This window comes from Camelus ferus, chromosome 19 (genome assembly GCF_009834535.1).
Source record: "Camelus ferus isolate YT-003-E chromosome 19, BCGSAC_Cfer_1.0, whole genome shotgun sequence".
NCBI classification, from domain to species: Eukaryota; Metazoa; Chordata; class Mammalia; order Artiodactyla; family Camelidae; genus Camelus; species Camelus ferus.
Genome location: NC_045714.1, coordinates 3,479,259 through 3,496,104, shown reverse-complemented (window position 1 = coordinate 3,496,104; position 16,846 = coordinate 3,479,259). Strand labels below are relative to the sequence as shown.

Below are 16,846 nucleotides of genomic sequence, written 5' to 3'. Positions count from 1 at the left end.
ATGAACTAAAATCAAACAAAATTAGAACTTCAGTTCCTCAGTTGCACTAGCCATGCTCCCATGCTCAATAGCCATCTGTGGCTGGCAGCTACTACGTTGGACAATGCAGATAAAGAACGTTTCCATCATCACACACGGGCCGGTGCTGCCTTACTGAATTGTTGTTTATCAAACTCCCTCCAAATCCCCCAACTAACTCTCAGTCTCTCCAGCTGTTTTCACCTGTCACCTCCAGCCATCACTGGGAGACAGGGGTGACCAAATCAACCTCGTTACCAAACTGGAGGAAAAGACCATCCATTTAACTGTGATATGTCCTAAATCCAGAAGACTTCAGCGCAAGCAGGAGGCAGCAGGCCTGCCAACACGCGTGAAGGTGACAAGAAGGTAACCGCCGAGGTGGAGGAGCTGCATGCACAAGAGTGCCGACAGGTACCAGAAAACCTCAGCCAAGTCTTCGTGAGCAAAAGAGTTGCTGATTCACACCAGGAAACTTGACCTCAGTCCAGGAACCCGTGGGATGCCAAGCCTGGCTCCTGTCTTGACCGACACAGGGAGACCGGGCAGACTTAGCCTGCTCAAAACTGGCTGGGATAGGACAGCCTCAAAGTCACTGCTGCCAAGAAGAAATAGGGAAATACTCTAGCCTACCAGGAGGCCACTGGGTTCCAATTTGGCTATAACCACACCCATCACCCAAGTCGTCTGGGACTTGCCTCACTGATTAAAAATAAGCCAGAGGTGGAAACCAAAAGGGGTGATCTTTCTGGCTCCCCAAGTCACCACTTGGCTTGTAATTTTCTCCTTCCATTTCTGGTCTCATTATCTATGGTTCAGTTAAAATACGGAACCAGATTGCAACACAGAGCACAAAGACCAGCCATATACATGTCTGTCTGCTTCACAAGGTGTTTTAAAGATTACTTACACCCATTGTCAATGTTGGGAAGAATGAGATATTATATTAATATACTTTTGAGGATTACCTTGAAAAATGGAAAGATCTGACCTCTCTGGGGTCCCTTTCCAGTGTGGCAGCAATGAGCTAAAGCTAAATAACCACCCAACCCACCAACTTCGATGGGCGTGTACTCTCCAATTTGCCACAGATCCCACCACTCCCGGGAACAGAACCACTTCTTTCACTTAGAAGAATCACATCCCAGAGGAGTTTAATTCATAGAACTGTAGGATCATTTGAAAGAGAATGACAATTGTTCCTGATTAGATCTGATGCCAGTTTGTTTTTTGTTTTCTTTGTTTGTTTTTGTCGTTCTGACTTTTACTTTGGTGTTCTCTGCGGCACAAAAACCAAAACCAAAAAAACACCCAGACTCAAACTTGTCAATCTTTTCATCGATGGCATCTGGACTTCTGAATCATGGTTAGGAAAGCCTTTTCCACTCCAAGGTTATAAAAAGTTTGTTCATTCTTGTTCTAGTACTTTTATAGTTTTACTTTTGACATTTAAACTGTCTATCCATTTGGATTTTCTTCTGGTATACAGTAATAGGAATGGTTTTTTTTTTTTCTTTCCCAGATGGCTAACCTGTTTTTCCAACACCACTCACTGAATATTCCATCTTTCCCCACTGACCTGGATGTCATCTGTCCTATGTTTTGTCTCTTTCTGGTCTGTTCAGCCTTCTCTATTAGCCAGTTAGTCTAGTTAAATATCAGAACCAGAAGTTTTATAATATATTTCAATATTGGTATGGCTGGTACCGCACCACTCTTTTTGGTAGTTTTTCAAGTCTAATCCCCTACTTCACAGAAAAGGAAACACAAATTGGTCAAAGATCTGAAAAGATGCTCAAACTTGTAAGACACACTTAGAAACTGCTACCACACTGAGATACCATTTTCTCACGCATCAGACTGACAAAAACTCCAATAATCAGATGACACTGGGTTGGCAAAACAGGCACTCTCAGACACTGCTGGTAGAAGTTTAAATGGATAGGATCCTTACAGAGGGTAACTTGAAGATATCTACCAAATTTAAGTATGTACTTTCCCCTTGACCCTGAATTCCACTGCTGGAAACTTGCCCATCAGATACACTTTCAGAAAAACAAAACGATGGACATATAGGGATATTCAAAGCCATATTGATGGTAATTGCAAAAGACTGGAAACACCCAATAAGGAACTGGTTAAATCATTTACAGCATATCATTCAAAGGAATAATAGGCATCTGCGGAAAGAATGAGGAAGCTCTTTCTATATATTGACTTACGAAGTTCTCCAAGGTCCACACCTAAATGAAGAAAGCAAAGTGCAGAGAGTGTGTACAGCATGTTACCTATGAACACAAGAATACGTACAAGTATTTCTGCTAAATTCTGAGAGGCCATGCGTTGCGCAAAATCCTGCAATAAAATAATGGGATTGATGGGGGAAAGTAGGGGTTTTCCCTGCCTTTGGTATAATATAAGAGGAACTCCCATAGAAGAGGGCACCCCCATGGTTTTTAAGCCCCGTGCCCCCGGCCCCAGCCTTATAATGCAGATTTCACCAAAAGGGGCGTTTATGCTGATGTCGATGGCTCAAAAGTCTCAAACTGGTCTTTCTCTTACCACAACAACTTCCTAAAACACAGAGTTCAGGAAAGAGAAGTGAATTGGGGAAAAATATAAGACCATCAAATCTGAATTTAGGATAACAATAATATTTTACATTTGTAGAGCACTTAGTTTTGCCAGGTGCTATTCTAAACACTGTACGTACATTAACTCATTTAATTACTGCAGCGCCCCATGCGCAGATCCTATTTGTATTCCCATTTTACAGGGGAAGAAACTGAGGTACTAAGAAGAAACGTGGCTCAAGGTCACGTGCTGGTACACTGAGTGCACAACTGGGAAGTTAAGTGGCCTGACTTCAATTATGGCTTTCAGCGATCATGTTACAAAATCAATGAGAGAAACAAAAGTCCACTCTGCCGTTACGGACCTCATCTATGTGCCCATGACCATTCCACCTAGTCCCCCAACAGCCCCCCCCGGGGGGGGGCATCCAACCCCTCCGTGGCACCAGCAAGGTCTTACGACATACTCGCAAGATGTTTTTTCTTTTCTTTTTAATCTTTCTGGTCATTTCTGTGAACAGCGGTGTTTTAGCAGGAGAAGCCAAAATGGAACAACAACAAAAAAATCAACCCCGTAAGAAATGTATTTCAGCTATAAAAACCCCTGGGTGAACTTAAAAAAAGAAAACAAACAACCATGAAATGGCTGAAGAACGGCTGTGAACTTTTCTCTTTAACGTTCACTGTACATTTGGTGGGGAGGCAGTGTTATCCATGCAGATACACATCTCCAACCAGGGCCTTGGGGCTCTGCTGAGGTTTCTGGAAGTTGATGAAATCAGGTAGAAGACCCAGGGGGAGGCCCCCGGGCTTACCTAGTGCTGGCTCTGTGACCCTACGCAAGCCAGGCAGCTGTGGTGCCTCACTGTAAACGATGGGGTGCTCCTGACCGAGGTTCTTCTTGCTGCTACATAGTTATGATTTTCATTCTTAGGAAGGAAAAGGACTCAGCCCAGCTTCTAAACACGGACCAGTTTTACTCCAAGTCGGTGCTTTCAGGCCTACAACTCAGTCTCCATCTCCCTCTTTATTCCCTTCTTTGTTGCCCCCCCACCCCAAAACTAAGCTCCACCAACGTCTTCTGCTCTGAAATGTGCACAGAGTAGTTCGAGAGTTTATTTCTCCTCTGGAACAACTTGAAAAAAAAAAGTTAATAGGAAGCACATGGGCATGGTGTGTGAGCCTTCTGTGTGTTTGCGTTTGAAAAAAAAATACTTAAGGAGGACTATGTCAGGCTTGCAAAATGCCTGGGCTGTCTCAAGAGCAGTTTATGGCCATTAGCATCAGACCGAAGGCAGTTAATTGGGACAAAGTCCAGCTGGCATCTGGGCCACGAGGGCGATAAGAAAATAACCTGGATTATTCCCATGGTTGGGTGGGAACAAAGCAGGAGATGTTTTTCCATTTGTGAGAGGCTGATGGGGATGAAAGTGGGGGGCAAGGCTCTGCCAGGGCTCGTCCATGCAGGATCGTCTTCTAGATGGATCTGGGAGAGTGTGGAGGGCAGGCTGGTGTTGGGGTTACGTGCCTGGGCTCTGGAGTGTAACTGCCTAGTTTCAAATCCCATGGCCACAACCATGTGACCTTGGCTACTTTACCACGCTGTGCCTTAGTTTTTCCACCTGTAAGATGGGGACAATGATAGAACCTACGTCTTAGGGCTATTGGCAAGATGAAGAGGAATGGTGTGTATGCAGAGCTAGGATGGAATCTGGATTCCTGAAGGGTACAAGGAAATAGCTGTTGGAGGAAACGGCATAGGCTCCGGAATTCTACCCTGAATTCCAGCTCAGCACACTTAGTGGCTCTGGGATCTCAGGCGAGTCATTTCTCCGCTCTGAGCCTCACTTTCATCCTGTGTAAAGTGGAGCTGGTGGGGTCCACCTCACGTGGCTGCTATAAGGACCAGAGAAGAAATAACATATTCTAATAACATATGTCTCCATCCAGGGTCGGGGGGCTTCTGGCTTCACTTCCTAGTCTCATCTCCGCTACTCACTACACCCAGATTCTTGGCTCTCCTTTGGCGTCTTCTAACACTACAAGCCTTTTCCTGCCTCTGGGCCTTTGCTCTTGCTGGTCCCTCTGCCTGGGCTGTCCCGTCTCCAGCTACTCATGTGCCTGGCTCCTTTCCATCACTCAGGTCTCCCTAACCTCCTGGGTAATGTCCATCACCACTCCCTTCATCACTGCCCATCACACACCACCTTGTCTTTGTCCTTCACACGATTTATCACAATCTGTAAGGATCAATTTATTTACTTGATCACTGTCTGTCTCTCTCCATGAGGGAATTGTCTTTATTGACTGCTGTGTTTCCAGTGCCTACAAGTGCCTCAGTAATACACAAGGAATGAATGAATGGATGGGGACCCACTCCTACATAACTAAACTCACTTATTACACTGGAGCAGGGTTGGGGGTGGGCGTCTCAGACTAAAGGAGGGTGGACCGTGTTTGTCTTCAACCTCTGTAGCCTTAGAAGCCCCAAGGCAGTCAGTTCTGTTTCTGTTGTAAGAGCTGAAACAAACTGGTTGAGACTGACCCAAATGCAAGTCCCAATTCAGTGTCTTCACAAGCCTTTATCATTAGGATTGGTGCCACCTGAGGATGGGTCCCAGAAGTTTATACCCTTCTGTGGGACCCAGAAAGGCCACTGTGGGAGACAGAGGTGACAGCAGAAACAGAGGAGGCAGGAGAGTACCAAGGACAAGAGCAGACTTTGAGTGAGGCTGGGAGTTGGGGATCCACCAGACCCCCAAGAGACCAGACACAGCCCGTTTCTCATTGCACCTGCAGTATAATCTAAACTCCTTGCCCTGATGCCGGGCAGATCAGGCATTTCCTCTATGCCTCAGTCTCTTCTCCTCCTTTTACTTGGATGGTGAAAGAGTGGAGGTGGGTACAGGAGAATCCAGCAAGCCAGTTTTTTTTAGGGTGCGCAGGGTGGGAGGTACACACTGGTGTTTCTTCCCTGAGGCTACCCAGTGGGGATGCAGCGCCCAGAACCTCCTGCCTGCTCCTTTCCTCCTTCCTATCCAGTATTCCCCACAGCTGGCATTTTTCTGAGTCTACAGTGGACCTGCCTGTCCTATCACACTTAAAATCAAAGTCAGCACCTTCCCACAGCCCTCAAGGCTCTACATGATTCGGCCCTGCCCTCCCCCAAGACTCTCTCCTTCCACATCCCCTTAAGCCTGCTCCTGCCTCACTGGCCTCTATTCTCTGCCTCAAACACATTAAGACACTTCTCTCCACACAGCTTTCGTATGAGCTGCTCCCTCTGCCTGAATGCTCTTCCCCCAGGTCTGCGCGTAGCTGCTTCTGCCTCACACTTTAGGTCTCTGTCCAATGTCATGTCTTCAAAGAGCCTTCTCTATGACTGTCTAAAGTTACATGTCCCACCTCTCCTGACTCCACAACTACCCATCACTGTCTATCCAAAGAGTGTGTTTATTTGCTTCATTGCATTCAACCCCTTCCAAAATTCACCGTCTACTTGCTGCCTGGTTTATTGTCAGTCTCTCCCTCCTGCTCTGGAATTGCCATGAGTCATATCTCCTCTGCCCACCACTGCAACTCTTGAGATAGATCCTGGCACATAGTAGGTACTCCAAAAAAAATTGCTGAATAAACGAATGAACGACTGGACACTCAACTCAGGCAGTGAATTAGAGACGGCTGGGAGGGGCCGCAGCGCCACACTCACCGTGCATCTGGTAGGTGTATGGGCTCTGTCCAGTGGGTGGGGTGCTGAAGCTGGAGCCGTAGCTGAGGAATCCGCTCTGGCCAGGGGAATGGTTCAAGCTATCTTCTGTCTTGATGCCTTGGAAGGAGGAAAAAGAAGCACCAGGCACACATAATTAGGATGCTTCCTCGTCACCCCCAGGAGAGCCAGTAAGTCAAGACAGCATGCAGTTTTATGAGCTGAAGTTAGCCTACATATGAATCTTGCCTGGTCTGCGTATTTTAAAGAAAAATCTGAAATCGGTTGCTTTTGTTTAAACAACAGGAGATCCCCCCCCCCCAAAAAAAACCTAGGCTTATGGCTTCTCTCTATCAACAGGATGATCTAGAAACCGCATGCCTGAGTTCCCACGTGATGACAGGCTTCACCCGCAGGATCCCCAATCTGTGTGCTTCCCAGGTCACCACGGATCCCATACTGTCTCTGAGACACTGTGGCTGGTTTTAAGATGCTGTTTTTCCATTGCAGTGTTTTTTAGTGTTGTTTGTTGTTTTTGCATCCTAGGACACATTCAAAAATGAGAGAGAGAAAGGCAGGCTAAGAAGGTCTCATATTTTGCACATGCCGTCAAGCTTCATGCTTCCTGCCAGGCTCTGATGGTAGTCAGTTTACCACCCCCCTATTCCAAGGACTGGCTCCTATATATGGCTTAAACGTCTATCAGGATTTGGGGGCGAAGGTGTTGAATGAGCCATTTGTTCTTTGTAGAGATAATGCCTACTGACCCCTAAGACATGCTCGCCACTCTTCTTGTGGGGGGACCTGCTTATCCAAAGGCCACAGTTACAAATCTGCCTTCCGCTTCAGCCAAACTCTTCATGCTTCCCCAAAGCAGAGACATCAATTCCATGAGTGAGGGGCTGGAGAAGGGATTGTATTAAGGGAGGGGGCTGATCCAACATCAGTAGCCCATACATTATATTTTTATTTAAAATGTAATAAACTTTGCTTATCTTTGCTAATCTTATAGGGGTAAAATAGTATTTCGATACTATTTAAATCTGCGTTTTTTTTTCAAAGAACACTTCTAGTTCTGGGGATAGTTCTGTAATTGTGGTTTCCCTCCTTCTCTCCCACTCAGCCCCATAAATAAAGAGAATGCTTAGTAAGGTAAAAACGATGGATTTTGGGCTGGAGTCCCAAATGGTTTGCTTCATTACTGGGTGGCCTGGTCAGTGTCTCCTCCAACCCCAGCCTGAAAGTCTCCTCCCTTACAAAATAAAATGCTGATTCCTGCTGGCAGGATTATCGGGAGATGAAAAGAAGAGGAAAAAATGAACATACGAGGCTCTGAATGAGGTATTTAGAAACACGCATCTCTTGCACACAATAAAGCGAGTATCGAAATAAAGCAAGTCACATGGCTTTTCTGGTTTCCTAGTACACATAAAAGTTGGGTTTACACTATACTGTAGTCTTATTAAGTGTGCAATAGCATTATGTCTTAAAAAACAATCTACATATCTTCATTTAAAACTACTTTATTGCTAAAAAATGCTAACCGTCACCTGAGCCTTCAGATGATGGTTACAAAAAGAATTGCAATTTTTTGCTGGTGGAGGGTCTTGCCTCAATGTCGATGGTTGCTGACTGATCAGGGTGGTGACTGAAGGCTGGGGTGGCTGTGGCAATTTCTTAAAGACAAAATGAAATACGCTGCATTGGTTGACTCTTCCTTTCATGAACGATTTCTCTGTAGTGTGTAATGCAGTTTGACAGCATTTTACCCACAGTAGAACTTCTTTCAAAACTGGAGTCAGTTGTCACAAATTCTGTCACTGCTTTATCAACTAGGTTAATGTAACATTCTAAATGCTTTTCTGTCATTTCAAGAACCTTCACGTTATCTTTGCTGGGAGTAGATTTCATCTCAAGTAACCGCTTTCTTTGCTCACCCGTAAGAAGCAACTCCTCTTCGTGAAAGTTTAACCATGAGTTGCAGCAACTCGGTCACGTCTTCCAATGTTCCAATTCTAGGTCTCGTGCTAGTTCCATCACACCTGCAGCTGCTTCCTCCACTGAAATCTTGAACTCCTCCAAGTCACCCATGAGGGCTGGCTCGGTGGTGAAAGAGGTCCAGTTTCAGCCTCCCTCAACTTTCTACATGGCTTCCTCACTAAGCTTCATTATTTGTAGCTTTTGATTTCAAATGAGAGATGTGTGACCCTTCCTTTCACTTAACACTTTGAGGCCATTGTAGGGCTATTAATTGGCCTAATTTCAATACTGCTGTGTCTCAGGGAAGATGGAGGCCCAAGGAGAGAGAGAAAGACAAGGGGAACAGATGGTCAGTGGGACACACACAACATTATTATTAAGTTTGCTGTCTTTCTTACCTGGGCGCAGTTTGTGGCATCCTAAAACAATCACAATAGTAACATCAAAGATCATTGATCATAAATCACCATAACAGAACAAAATCAAAAGGCCTGAAATGTTGTGAGAATTACTACCAAAGTGTGACAGAGAGACATGAAGTGAGCAAATGCAGTTGGAAAAATGATGCTGACAGACTTGCTCGATGCAGGGTGCCACAAACCGTCGATTTGTAAAAAATGCAGCAAAGCAAAGTGCAATAGAACAGGGTCTGTCTGTACACCCATTGGTTTCTGTATTATCTGTGGCTGCTTCTGAGATACAAGGGTAGAGTTGAGTAGTTGCAATCGACATCGTATGGCCTGCAAAGCCCAAGAGATTTCTTATCAGGCTGTTTACGGAAAAAGTTGGTCGACCTCTATTCTATGTAAGGAAATGCAGAAAGAGCAAATGAGAAACAGCAAATCCAGGGAGGTGTGTATTTGAGAATAAAGGGAGGACATCTCCCTTTTTTTTTAATGTTGGATGGTCAGTTCATGGGCATTTGTACTGCTAGTCTTTATGCTTTCACATGTGTCTTAAATGTTGCATAATAAATAGAGGAAAAAAAACCCTCCATACTCTGACCTTGCCTCTAGTTTGCTCAAGTTGTGTTATTATTTCCCTGCAGCTATTTAAACAAAGGTAATCATGCTACTTGTCAGGGAGCAAGGAGAGAAGTTTCCTAACAAGATTCAACAAGGTTCGTCCAGACGGTGAGCAAACACGGCTTGCTGGGGCACAGGCATGTTTGCAGGGAAACGGCTCTTCATCTCGCCTGTCATTACTCAGTGACGTGGACATCCCGGGGATGTGTGGCAGCCGGGCTTCTCCTGTACTGATTGAGCATTTCCCTTGGGGCGGGCCCTGTGAGGTAAGCCTTTTATATAGATCAGGGGTTGACACATTATGGTTGGGGGCCAAGTCTGGCCCATTGCCTGTTTGTGTAAATAAAGTTTTATTGGAACACAAGACACACCCATAAGTTTACATACTGTCTGGCTGCTTTCATGCTCTGACGGCAGTGTTGAGTGGCTGTGACAGAGATGGTATGGCCCAGAAAGCTGAAAATATTTACGATCTGACCCTTTACAGAAAAAGGGAGCTGACTCTCGATGCACATGATCTCATTTCATCTTCACAACAACCATGAGGAAGCCAGACTTGGTGTCACTCCCACTGTATAAAGGGGGAAACTTGCCCAGGGTCTTAGGACCAGCAAGGGGCAGAGGTGGGGTGTGAACCCAGGACATGTGATCCTACCACTTACGCTGTATTCTCAGGAAATGGATCCTCTGAAAGTAAGCGAGGCTATAAACTGACTTTGAACCAAATTCATTTCCACCTGATGCCATGTTTTGTCTGGAAACAGGGCTGGTTTGCTCTTTTATGCTGAAAAATAATCCAGCTTCATTTTTCTTGGCTGTCAGCCAAGCGGGGTAACTTACATGTGATTTTATCACAAATCGATCACAGGAGGCATAGGGGTTAGAAGAGATGCCCACACCAGTTGGCGAAGGTCTGTCATAGGTAATCCCCCAGGACTGATGAAATGTGCGCTCAGGCAGAGCTCGGCGGTTAGGGGCCTGGACTCCAGACCTAGGCTGCCCGGGTGTTAACTCCACCTCTGCCGCCAACCAGCTGGGGGCCCTGGGCAAGTTATTTATCCTCTCTGAGCTTTCATTTATTTATCCCTTGAAAGAGGACAATGATGGAACCCTTCCTCCTTAGGATTGAGTGGGGGATTAAAAGAACTAGTGGAGACAGCGCACTGAGAACTGTGGGCGGCAACAACTCAGTGGTGGAGACTAGATCCATGCCTGAGCCGGTGCCCCAGGACCCGTCACTCCTAACTCCACAACTGCCCTAGAATGTGTCTACTTCTGTCTGTCCACTGCCTGTCAGACCTCCACCATTGCTCCACTCCAGGCTCTCTGTCTCCCAACCTGCCTTCCTGTTTCTCCTCTTGCTTCCTCCCAATCCAACCTCCCAACAACAGCCCAACTGATCATTAAAAAAACCGGACTGTATCAGATAGCCCTCTGTTTATAAACCTGCCAATGAGTTCTTGCTTCAATTGGAATAAAATCCTTCCCAGGTTCAAAGGCTCTGCCCACCTTGCCTACCTCATCTGTACTATGTTCCAGCCACTGGGCTTCCTGGCCTTTCCAAATCTCCCATCCCCAGGCCTTCCCATGGGTGGTCCCCTCTGCCTGGACACCCTCCCTCCTGCGCTAACACACAGTCATCTGTCAGTTCTCAGCTGAATCAACTCCTCATCTAAAAGGTCTCCCCTGGCACTGGAACCCAAATTAAATCTTGCTTTTCTGTTCCCTCTCACAACTTTCTTCTCTTCCTTTGTACCAGCCATCTTAATTTGAAATAACACCTACAATTTTTACAAGTTCATTTAATATTTTTCTCTCTCTAGGCTAGGGGTGGCAGACTCAAAGGTCTTCAGAGGACAGGCAGATAATTCAAGTCAGTACTGAAAACTGGGGGAGGACTGTGGTGAACATGAGCTAACAGGGTCCACCCTATTCAGACCCACCCACTCCTGACACAAAAATGTAGGCCCAGTGCTGCCCGATCATCTGTTGTCATTTTTTTTGACATTAGAAATAGGAATTTCAATGTAAACATTTCCCATGTAAAAACTGGCAATTAATTTTTAAAATGTCAAGTACATTTTACAGATTAAAAAAATATCCATGGACCACATTATCTGCTGGCCTTCACTTTTCAGCCTTTGTTGTAGACTGTAAGCTCCACAAACATTCTACTTGTTGACCACTGTGTATGCCCAGCACATAACCCAATGCTGAATGAATGAATGAATGAATGAACAAAAGGACAAGACAGAGGGAGGGAGGGAAAAGAGGGAGGAAAAAAATTCAAGTCTCTGCACTCTAGCCACACCATCTAGTCGGGAAGAGAAGATGATCATATTAATGTAACAGTTGAAGACACGGAGGCATGGAGGAGCCAGGGGCAGCTGGGGTTAGGAGGTCAGTCTCCTGCTGGCCAGTCCTGTTCTTTCCACTGGATACCGTGGATTTGGGTGGACTGGACAGCCATCTGCATGGATGTCTGTGGTTCTGCCTGCCCCCTCCTCCTCTGGGGACCTCTTCTCCTCACATTCAGATCAGTTGTCTTGGGTGAGCCCAACATGACCCGGGTTCCATGGGTGTACACATGGTGAAATGTGGCCATCCACAGCATTCCATCTCTCTGCCCCCGTATTTGGGTCAGAGATGGCCATGGGAGTCCAGTTAGAGGGATCTCTGGGACTATGTGGGGAGGCTCTCTTTTTGGGGAGTTATAGCCTGGGACTGCCAAGGATGCCTTTGGTCCCACAGTGGAGAGCCTGCCTGAGACAGAAGCCCAGACAAAGGGAAGCAGAGAGACTAATTCCTCATATTATTGCTTATGTACCTGGATCCAACCCTACCTGAAGCTAGTGCCCTAAGATTTTTCAGGTATGTTTGCAATAAACACCCTTATTTCCTTAAGCTAATTAGTATTGGATTTTTGTCGTGTGCTACCAAAAGGGCTTTGGTTGACACACCAGTTAAGATGGGAAGTAACAGCATGAATAAAGCCACAGATAGTGTGATGGTTAATTTTACGTGTCTACTTGGGCCATGGAGTCCCCAGACATTCAGTCATATATTATTCTGGGTGTGTCTATGGGGGTGTTTCTGAAAGAGACTAATTTGAATCAGTGGACTGAGGAAAACTGACTGCCCTCTCTCATGCGGGTGGGCCTCTTCCAACCAACTGAAAACCTGAATAGAACAACAGGCTGAGTAAGAGGGCACTCCTTCTGTCTGAGTGCAGAGCTGAGACACTGGCCTTGTCCTGTCTTCAGATTCGAACTGAAAAATCAGCTCTTCTTGGGTCTTAGGCCTGCCGGCCTTTGGACTAGAACTTACACTACCAGCCCTCCTGGTTCTCAGGACTGCAGACTCAGACTGGAATGACACCATTGGCTTCCCTGGGCCTTTGGCTCACTGATGACAGATCTTGGGGCTTCTCAGCCTCCATAATCAGGTAAGCCAACTCCTATGAGAAATCTCTCTCTGTGTGTCTGTCTGTCTATCTCAGCTCCATCCCATTGGTTCTGTTTCTCTGGAGAACCCTGATGAATGCCGACAGGGACAGGCAAGCAGTGGATGGTGAGCCTGGTTCACTGAGTCTCCAGTTCTAAGCAGGAGGGTTCTGACAGTCGAGGTCTGCAGGTCTCTTGTTTTTGCCTTCCCAGCATCCATTTCTCTCTCTTCTGATACTACCACTGTGCTTTTCTTGAGGAGAACCATCCCTCCCTCAGAGACATCCCATATGCTGCAGCCTCCAATCTCCCTCACCCCCACCTCCGTGCTTGCCCTAAGCACTGTCACATGACCTGACGTGAGCCGTGAGGGTCAATACTGGATTCTGGTGGGACTGCTGGGAAAGATGAACTCGCTTTCCACAACGAGTGCTGCACTCCAAGGATGCAAACCCAGAATTGACAGGTACCATCTCTGCTGCCACATGGGAAGAATCCATATGAAAGTAAAGACAGCTCAGAGGAAAACATCCAAGGATGCTGAGACATCTTCCTCCTGACAGCATTTGAACACCTAGATCCAGCCATACCGGATATCAGTTGTATCCCCAAATTTACCAGTATCCGACTCATTAAATTTCCATTTCCCCTAAGCCAGCTTGGGTTAAGTTTCTTCCTCTTATGGCCTTGCTATAGTCTCTAGAACATGAACTGTATTTAAAGTGTCTGTCCTCCTCTATCTCCAACCAAAATTAGGCTAGCTGCATCTCTCACTCTGCAATTAACTGAAGCAATAGGGCAGAAAAAAGACCATGACATTGGGGATCCCAGGGGAAATCGAGGGCTTGGTCAGGTACTCACTGTAAGAAGGGATTCCATAGGCTTGTGCTGAAGGTGGGTAAGCCGTGTAGGCGGTGGCCTGCTGGATTCCTGCACTGTACTGGGTCTGGCCGTAGGCTGCCATGGCTGTGGGAGGCTGGCTGGACAGGACACGTGGGCAAGGTCTGCATGGAAGGAGACAAGATGAAATCTCTAAGCACAGCCCAGCATCCCTTCCCTCTTATCTTGGTATCACCACTATTACCCTTTGGGTATTTATTCTTTCCAGGGTAGAGACAAATTACATGTTCACCAAATCCCATTTCACTTTCCCTTCCTGGGCACCAGGAGGATTACAGTTTCTGTCTCCCTTGCAGTCAGATTCAACCCCATGACTAGGTTCTGCCCAAGAGAATGCATAAGTCACTGGAAGATTTGGCCAATAAAACCATCCCTTGAGTCCCTCCTGCTCTTTTGGCAGCCACTGTGCAGGGGACAAGTTGAGATGGCAGAGCCAACGTGGTTACATCCTGGATTCCTGAGTCAGCCTGTGGAGCAGAGGTGCCCTGGAGAGTTGGACAATGCGATCAACATTGGACTTTATATAAGAAACAAACCTTTGTTGTCTTAAGCCACTGAGAACAGGGTTTATTGATGATTACAACACAGACTATCCCACCCTGACTCTTTAGCCCAATTTAGACACCTTCCCAAGTGATTGCAGCTTTGACAGGGCTGTCAGTCAAGATGTCTGGCTCTGGGCCAAGGGGAGGGCACATGAGCAAGATCATCCAATCAGACACTGTCTTGGGAATTTAAATCTTAGGCTGAATAATTCACTCCAACAGCCACATTTTAAAAAGACTGTTTTTCAGTTCCTTTCTTCTTAAGCTGTCCTATTCTTGGTCTTTCTCAAGGCCTGATTATTCGATTTTTGCTTACACTGCGAGCTACTCCAGATCCTCCCCAAAGTCCTTTCGGGCTTAACATCAGCTAAGGTCTATTTCTGTTACTTGCAACCAAAGAACACAAATGGATTCCTTATTCCATGATAAATAACAGGTTCCATGAAGGGCTAGGATTTAAAGGACCACTTACCTAAGACAGCTGCAATATAATAACTGCTCCTGATCACTGCGTTCTGACCACAGGCTAGAAACTGTGTCGCCCTGGCCTGATACATGCGCTAAATTCCATCAGATACTCCAATCAACTCTCTGGGGAAGAGGCTCTTATCATTCCCACCTTACAGAGGAGAAAACTGAAGCTCAGAGACCAGAAGTCGCAGCAGGAAGGTGGGAAACCTGGATCTCAAGCTCAGAAGTCTGACTGCAGAGCCCACACTTGTAACCATGAAGCTTTCCTTCTTCTCACTGAATAGCCCTGGGATTGCCTCAGCCCCGCAGGCAGCAGTAAAGTCACAGAGGGTTGTTCTAACAGAAAGGGGACAGGATTGTGACTCTACAGATGTAATGTCTGTGGCCAGGGCAGTTTCTTTCTTAATTTGAAGTCATCAATATTTTAAAACTGAGATACACACACACACACACACACACACACATACACACACACACCCCTTATTTCTTCCTCTTGCAAAGCAGATGCTTAGGAAAGCCTGGGTCTGCACGCCTCTGTGCAGCCACTTCTTAAGACTCTCACACTGTGTCCTCAACAGTCCTTACAGGGCTCACTTCACTGCGTGATGAAAACAACCAACAAGTCTTGGGCCTACTATGTGCCAGGCACTGTCCCAGTTACCATGTGGGATGGGGACTGGCTCATTTAAACCTCATAACAACCGTGACAACCCTTGGAGGCAGTTACTACTCCCATCCCCATTTTACAGATAAGAAAACTGAGGCAGAGAGCGACAAACACATCGAGAGCACACAGCTGACATACAGTGTGAGCCTTGGCTCCAGAGGCCACGCCCTGAACCACTCCACTATGCTGCCCTGGCCCTTTAAGTCACGTATCTGGACACTCAAGGTTTGCACAACTTGACAAACTGTACTCTAACCACATGTCGATCAGTAAATGGTAACGAGATTCCCAATCCAAATAATCTGATTCCATTTTGATCCCATCACTTCAGTCAAAACCTGTTCGTTTCCAGAGTTCCTCCTACACAGGAAGCCTGATGGAAGGTGTGAGACAGACACAAACGTGCATGGAATTATAAGAAAATGCTCTCAGGCCTGGTTTCTTTTTGACTACTACTGAGAGAAGAGTCAGGGAACTTGTTCTAGGATGCACCAGAAACTCTGTGAGCTGGAGACACCAGAACCAATGCTGGAAGGCATTTCATCTGTCAAGATTCCCATCCTGTGAGATGCCTGGAAACGCATCTGCTGCATCTGGACTTAGAATTGAGCAGAGAACCTTATTTGAAAACATTCCCAATTTACATCTGTCTTTGGAAGTAGAAAGCGGAAATTCAAGATGATCAACCCTGGCTTCCCATCAACACTGATGTGAACTACTCAGATTAAATGGAAAGCCAGAGAAAGGAGAGAGGATAGTGGAGTTCTTTAACCCTGAGGCCATAAAACAAGTTAGGCAGATTTAATAGACCTCAGTTGCTACTAACAACCCCCAAAAACATCTTCTGGGGGGAAAGAAAGGCTGAGTAAGTGTGTTCCTTATAAGCAGCTTTTCCAGTGTCATCCAGGGAGGAGCATGTCCAGATATGGAGGAGCTGAGCATAGACTGATGGCCATGCTGAAGTCCCGCCAGGTTAAACCCCGGGCTTCTCAGGCTGCGGGGGGCAGATGGGCAGCTCCTGAGGCTGGGCACCCAGAGGACCCCAGGTAAGCCCTGTCATAAGCGAGCTCCCACTAACCCCTGTGCACACCCACCGTGTTGAGATCTCTGATCTGCTGGTCTGTCACCCCAACCAGAATGGAAGCTCTCCCAGGGCAGGGACTGTGTCTCATTCACCGCGAGAGCCCATCTCACAAGTCTTAAGCGCTCGTAAGGGATTTGGTACTGAGGACAGCTGGGAGAAAGTTGAAGCAGGAAGAAGGGAGGAAGGATGAGCTGGGAGAAAGTTGAAGCAGGAAGAAGGGAGGAAGGAGGAGCTGGGAGAAAGTTGAAGCAGGAAGAAGGGAGGAAGGAGGAGCTGGGAGAAAGTTGAAGCAGGAAGAAGGGAGGAAGGAGGAAAGTGGACAGAGGGAGGTAGAGAGAGAAAGATGGAGTGGGAAGAAGGAAGAGGAGGGAGGAAGGAAGAGAGAGAGGAAAGGAAGAGGGGAAAAGAGGGAGAAAAAGGGAAGCAGGAAGGAG

At 46.5% G+C, this 16,846-nt stretch overlaps 1 protein-coding gene across 3 annotated transcripts in view; it reads right to left on the bottom strand.

Annotated features, from left to right (window-relative positions):
• The window catches only part of EYA2 (EYA transcriptional coactivator and phosphatase 2), a 215,169-nt gene that overhangs the window by 119,556 nt on the left and 78,767 nt on the right, over window positions 1-16,846 (bottom strand). For all 3 annotated transcript variants that reach the window (XM_032461299.1, XM_032461298.1, XM_014561761.2), the window contains 2 exons: window positions 13,607-13,749; window positions 6,301-6,417 (listed from right to left, as the gene is read on the bottom strand). In XM_032461299.1, the coding sequence (XP_032317190.1) occupies window positions 6,301-6,417; window positions 13,607-13,749 (260 nt within the window). The remainder of the gene's footprint in view (window positions 1-6,300; window positions 6,418-13,606; window positions 13,750-16,846) is intronic.